Source organism: Saccoglossus kowalevskii, chromosome 16 (assembly GCF_978046115.1).
Source record: "Saccoglossus kowalevskii chromosome 16, keSacKowa6.1, whole genome shotgun sequence".
Classification (NCBI taxonomy): domain Eukaryota; kingdom Metazoa; phylum Hemichordata; class Enteropneusta; family Harrimaniidae; genus Saccoglossus; species Saccoglossus kowalevskii.
Window position 1 is genome coordinate 18,691,509 of NC_140656.1, and position 6,950 is coordinate 18,698,458.

At 35.2% G+C, this 6,950-nt stretch overlaps 1 protein-coding gene across 1 annotated transcript; it reads left to right on the top strand.

The window, feature by feature from the left end:
• Positions 1–877: 877 nt before the first annotated feature.
• On the top strand, positions 878–6,135 carry LOC144343782 (uncharacterized). Its single transcript, XM_085491532.1, has 3 exons — positions 878–1,414; positions 1,777–2,005; positions 3,148–6,135. The coding sequence occupies exons 1-3, from the start codon at positions 923–925 to the stop codon at positions 3,306–3,308; spliced, it is 882 nt and encodes a 293-aa protein (XP_085347658.1). The 5' UTR covers positions 878–922; the 3' UTR covers positions 3,309–6,135.
• Positions 6,136–6,950: the final 815 nt, after the last annotated feature.

Below are 6,950 nucleotides of genomic sequence, written 5' to 3' on the forward strand. Positions count from 1 at the left end.
GTTTTAATGAAACGTTTGTATGCACTCCATTGGCAAAAACATACTGGCCAGTGATTTCTATTTCTTATTTTATGATTATGATAATTATTGGCAAGCTATTGTAAATGACAGAAAATTATTTTGGTATCCAATAAGACGGGTATGATAGTTTTTTTTACCTGTCAATGTACAACTAGTATATAGTTTATAGTTTTTAAAAAACAAGATTTCTTGTGCACTCAACTACTGTTATTTGAAACTAACACAAATACACTGTAATAGCTTACAGTTTTTGAAGACATCTGATGGCATCTAAAATTTCTTTTCTTTTCTTTAACAGGTCACTATTGGGTTTCCTAATGCAGGCACTAGAAATTATACACCAAAAGAAGAATTCAAATTGTTGATCAAAAAGTTTCTCTTCACTTCATATGATAGCATTGCACAGGAATGTCTGAAAAAAGGTGAATTAGCAAATGCAATCTACAGGCAAATGTGCTGCAATATTACCAAGGAAATGGCTGGTTTGTCATCAATAAACAAACCATCTGTGTTACGTGAAATCAACACGGATAGTGTTACTGATTTCACATGGAAAGGGTTACTTGAAGAACTACAAGTCAGGGCTCTAGTTTTCTTAATGTTCCTGGAATCTGCAGTACATAATCCATCACAGAACAGAAACATTGATAAGAAAGGGGATGCCTTGGTGCCATGTATGATGTCAGCGCATATCATTTCAATTTTCAATGATGAATTAAATATCACAAGAAAGCTGAATAGTGTGATTTTGAAAAAAGGAGGTGCAAAGAAGACAGCAATGAATCGTCTCTCATCACAGTATCTTTGCATGGCACATAGCAGTACCAATAAGATGTTTGACAAGTTTGGTGAAGATTATGCAGTTGACATAACTGAGTGGAAGTCTGCTATAGAAAGAGAAATGGTACAAGAGAAGAATCTGCTGGAGAGGATGTCGGATCTTCGTCTCACAATGCCTGTTGAACGACTACTTTGTACACCAGACCAAATGCTCGAGCTTGAATTCCTTAAAGTTGAGTTGAAGAAACTCCAGGAGCATATGCACCCTGGTTATTCATTGACTAGTGACAATGTGGACTGCAGGAGTAAAGTTCGTCAAATGACAAAAAGTAATCAAAACAAGGATCATCATATGTACAATATGCTTGCATACAAAAACAGGATATCCGGCAACCATTTACCAAATGATGCTGCAACTGCTGATGTAAATGCAACTCCTTTCCTTAAATTCATGCCTAGTCTAGAAGACAATGATCAACTGGCAGAAGAATTTGCTTTCTTTGTTGCTCATTCGTGGGCAAAGTATATACCCAAACCGAGTGTATATAGTAGGAACTTGCCGGTGTATATCCCACATCAGTATATGAAAGAAATGAAGAACAAAACTGAAAAGGTATGTCAAATGTTGTATTTTTCTAAAGCTGAGTGTTTTTCCTTTTAAGACAAGTGTCCCTGTGTCTCATCTTTCTGATTTGTTGTCATCAAATCAAACTTGTTAGGATGATTCACAGGCATTAGCATTTATACTGTTTTAATATTTACCATCCTAGATAAAAACAAATGTATGTCACAGATCTACAAATACAGCAGAAACTTATCATTTGACCTACACTTGTGCAGTATTGTACGAATAAAGTGTTTAAAATTTTGTCTTTTCTATCCAACATTATGCTCAATGGAAATTAATAAACAATTAGAGAGAAAATGCATGCCTGGGGAGAACACTGATATTTATGCATATGTTTTTCACTTCAGGTGATTTGGTGCCATCTCTATAACACCACCTCTTCTGCCGACATTGGTACATTGTTTGCTGCTCGAAATGCCATAGATGCAAAGAATGTCAGCAAAGATCCACATCACGATTACTATGCAAATTCTGAGTTATTGGATAAGTTCACAGATGCTTATTTGTTGACAGGTGCCCTTCATCATTTCAAAATGAAAAATGTGCAGGACAATCCAACTGCAAATTTATATGCAGGTAACAATCATAGTATTTGTGTCATTGCTTAGTACCTTTTCCAACTAAAATACAAGTTTGTTGGGGCTGGGTGAACTTCATCTTGAACATCTGTTCAAAAATTGCAGAAGACATTTTTGTTATTATATTGCTCACAATTTGAAGCATATACATACTCTGCAAAAATATTATATAGGATTCACCATCTGTAAAATCATACAGAAAATCAAAGAAAGCTTAGAAAGGGCTCCCGTGTATTTGGACCAAAGGTTGAACAGTCAAAAATTATTTGGTTATCAAGAAATATTATCCACAATAGTAACTTTGCATGTAGATTGCATCAATGTATATCCCTAGCAAATTTGATTCAAATCCGTTGAGTTGTTCATTAGATAATCCCAATTAAGTTAACAAATAATATGCAAATTACTCAAATAGTAGTATGACATACAGATAACATCAATATAAATGCCTATCAAATTTGATTCAATTCCGTTGAGTTGTTCATGAGATAATCAACATTTAGTGAAAAAATATTATGCAAATTACCTAATTTACATATGCAAATTACTCAATAGTGGTATGGCATGCACATTACATCAATGTATATGCCTATCAAATTTGATCGGAATCCATTAAATAGTTCACGAGATAATCTCAATTTAGTAAAAAACGGTATGCAAATTAGATAATTTACATATTTAACGTAAACAGATTGGCCTAAAAACTAATGTGTACCAAATTTCATTGAAATATCATGGACGGTTCTTGAGATTTTCATGGAACAGACATACACACAGACATACACACAGACACGCAGACAGACACACGCACACAGACATCTTAACCACAAAGGCTCACGATGTGCTTCGCACACAGGAGCCAATTATACCAGGGTTAATTAATTTATAATGTTCTGTGAGGCCAAAACAAATTCTGACGCGATTATAAAAATATTGTGTCAAAATAAAATGTTATTTAGCCTATATCTTTCCAATCAAAATAATAACAAATCTTAATTAATTTTAGGTTTTCAATATTTTCTTGAAAAAGATGAGCCAGGCAGAATCAAATTGATATTTTGTCTTGGCCTTAGCGAGTATACAGTTATTTCTAATATTACAATTACAGTATTTACATTTCTTTATTACTGTATATTCTAGGTCCTGAAGATGATGAAGCTGAAAAGTGCAATTATTTGTTATCAGAGGCAAGGAAGTATGTTGACAAGCATATCATTTTCCAAGTACCAACACTGGATGATGGTTTTGGTCCTAGGAGTAACCAATTAATTTGTCGCTTTTGCCAAAGAGTGTTTGTATGACCAAAAAACCTAGAAAAACATGAGAGACAACATCAGGAATTCATTTCTGCTTCAGATGAATCAAGGTCTGTTGCTGCACATACCAGTTCTACAGTCCAAGTGAACAATGACTATGTGTACAATTATACTCACAGTGCATTGGTACTATGTATGTTCAGACGAAACCACTGCGATGCAATCCATATGGGAGATGGTGAAAGAGTCCTAAGACTTTATAAAATATCAAACTGTCCGAAATATGCGTATGCAACGTTAGAGTTGTTGGCTCACACCATGTGTTTATTAACACCACGCCTTGCCCATAGGCTTACTTGGAATAGGTTTGTGAATTTTCAAGGGAAGACAGATTCCAATCACCCAATGGATCTTGATGTTGAACATGAAAACAAAGTCTTCAAAAATGACATCACAAGCTATAGAGGTGAGATTACTCAGAAAACAATCAGCCGCGTCAGTTTGAGTGTTAAAGCGACTGAATGTGTCGTCACTAGATATGATAAGGACACAAAACGCAGACTCCCATCGGGTAGACATACCAGGAAAGATACATCAGAAGATATCCTCACACTTGTGAAACAATTTACAGATGCTAAGCTGTATGACAATATACCTGGAAGATCATACAGAGCTTTTCCTCATTTTTCACCAAATCTATTGGATTCATTGGACATTGAGTTGTTCAGGACATGGATGAGCAATAGCCTCAAACAATTTTCTGGCAAACATTATTACACAATGTAAAATGTATGTGTGTATAGCCAATACTCGCTAAGATGCAAGGACAAGTTATGGACATGTTGGTTACTATATTACCCCAGCCCTGAAGGCCAGTTTATCGCTATCGCTTTTACCGGTCCTCCAGTGACAAATCAGATCAAAACCGCCTACTGTAAAAAAAACTATTTCCGCCCACAAATGATTTGAATTCATATGACCTTTGTACTGTTCGCTAGAGCCAATGAAATTTACTAGCATCAAGACGTCAGAATACCTTATTTGGTACTTGTTTCGAATGTTGTAGCGTTCTCTGGAATAACATTTATACTCGTTGTGTTCTTTTTCACGCTCTCCGTGTGGGCATTTGAATGACATCATTTTGCCGTTCAACCAATCAGATAGCCATGTTCATTTTTTAAACAGAGTGATTTTGATCTGATTTGTCACTGGAGGACCGGTAAAAGCGATAGCGGTAAACTGGCCTCCAGGTCTGGGGTATTAACTATATACGCTTTATCGTGAAATAAAAGTCCACTTTTGGTAGCGATCTTAAAATTATTTCTTGGGCAAAGACAATCGAGTGCACATGTACTGAAGGAATTGCCAATACGTATAGGTAAATCAAACTGATAGTACGCGAACATTTATGACCAATAAATTTTTAAATGTTCAACCTTTGGTCCAAATACACAGGAGCCCTTTCTAACCTTTTTTGGTTAATTTATTTGCTCAACTAATACTTCCAAGATTGCTACCGAAAATGGATTTTTATGTCATGATAAATAAAATATTTTTGATTATCAACGAATGCAGTATCAAAGGAAGCATTCTAAAACTGGTCCAAAATGCCCAAGTTTATCCATATTGCCCCAGGGGCCTTCAATCAAACGCTGTAGGCATTTGCACGCAAGGTCAGAGGACTGTCAACAGTCTGGGTTCTATACTGGGAGGGGGTATTTTTTGATGTGATGTATGCATATCAGGGTTTTTCCCAGGATTTTGGGGCAGAATTATGACCATTCTGCATAACAATACCACTATCAATTGCCAAATCAAATGTTCAATATTCTTTATTTACATGATACTTTTCATAAAATAACAACAAAAATACTATCAGTGGTATACATGTACATATGACAACCAATATCTCATAAGTAACAAATTGTTTTAACTTAAGAAGGTATGGCACTGACAAAAATAGTCTTAAAATGTTATGAACTTTGACATACATGCCTTTGTAAATACTGAGTTTAATACACCATCATTTCTAAAATGTTTTCAAAATGTATTTCTGTGAATTTGTGTTTTCAAAATGTATTTCTAACAGTAAATGTGGTTTATTATTTTTATCAATACATTCAGGATCCCTGCCAAAATTCTGGTTTCTCCACATTTAAAACTGAATAGTAGCAAAAAATGGATCAAAACAATTTGTCATACATATGACTCATTTGTGTGTCATATTTATCCATTTCTTTCAAATAGTGGAATGTTAAAAATGATGTTACTCAAATCATGTTGATCATAAAAAAACAAAGCAATTAGCAGAGTATTTTTCCTATGATTCGGTTGTTAATTTATACTGTACTAATGATGTCCTTATGAACTATGGCCGGGTACAATCCTACTGTACATGTTTTCACGGTTCCGCCATGGCAAACATATCATTGATTTGCACCAATTCGTGGATGTATTTGTACCATCTTGCCTCAAATCGGAAATAAACGGTGGTGAATATTTTGTTTTAGAACAAAATTAGTATTTTTTACTGTATACATTACGCTATTTGACTTCCTTTTAAGTAAACTCTAGATTGATCAACAGGAACTATCAAATCGTGATCGGTGGAGTGACACAGAACTAAAGTCAGCGCATGCCAAAATACTACAGTTATTACAGTGAATTTTTGTTTGAACAAAAAAGATTTTCCCCAAGGCTGTACTGAAAAACATGTACAGCTGGATTTTTTTGTAACTGGCCAAATTTCATAAGGACGCCACAAGTACAATATAAGCTAACGGCTGAACCATAACAAAAATATGAAAAAGTGCTCACCAAACTCAGCTTAAGGCCCTTTAAAGAGGTAAGATATTGTATTACAAAATAAAAATTGAATGATAATTTTTTACTCTGTGTCATCACTGTCTGATGACAAGATTCTCATTCTGCTACGTTGGTAAGCAAGGACTGTATCACTATCATCACTGTCAATAAAAATATCATGTGATAACACATTCTGTTCTGATCCTTCAAACTCTGAGACATCACTCTGTAAATCAGAATCAGATGCTTCAAGCACCTCTAAAACAATGTCCCATACTCTATTTACATGAACCGGTGAGAAGAAACAGAAATTTGATTGAAGTACATCCTTGTTCTCAATGAATTGCACATATTTGACAACTTGAGATATTAAAGCTCTTGAAAAACCTGTAACAATATCCGCCCCAACAAATATTTCATTCTCATTCCTACATTTCAGCAAAGTACTCCTGTATTCAAAAAGGTATGTTTCTAGTGCCTTTCGCTGAATGTTTGTCACCAAACGAACAGGAGCGCTATCTATGAACTTGCCAGAACACTCACTCTTTTCATCAACAACAACCTTTTGTAAGTTGGTCTCTGCTTTTGAAAAGTAGTCATCTGGTGACAAACAAGCAAATTCACAGAAACATTCTTTGTCATCACAAGCGCACAAGCATCTACATTTTAAAGAACATATATCACAACAGGTATGCAAAATAGCACTGGATTTTGGATTATCCTGAAACTCAGCAAGTATGAACTTCCTACGACAGGAAGAGACATTTCTGCAATAACCTTTCATTAACTTGCTAATACGAGAGCTTCGCAAAGAACCTGGATATTTCACCAAAACCACACTGGCCATGACACTGGCATCCCTGCCAGCTCTACCAGTTTCCT

Coding starts and splice junctions, on each gene's coding strand:
- LOC144343782 (XM_085491532.1), top strand. CDS start 923: ATGGTACAAGAGAAGAATCTGCTGGAGAGGATGTCGGATCTTCGTCTC. Junction 1,415..1,776: donor TGAAGAACAAAACTGAAAAG/GTATGTCAAATG, acceptor TTTTCACTTCAG/GTGATTTGGTGCCATCTCTA. Junction 2,006..3,147: donor AACTGCAAATTTATATGCAG/GTAACAATCATA, acceptor TGTATATTCTAG/GTCCTGAAGATGATGAAGCT.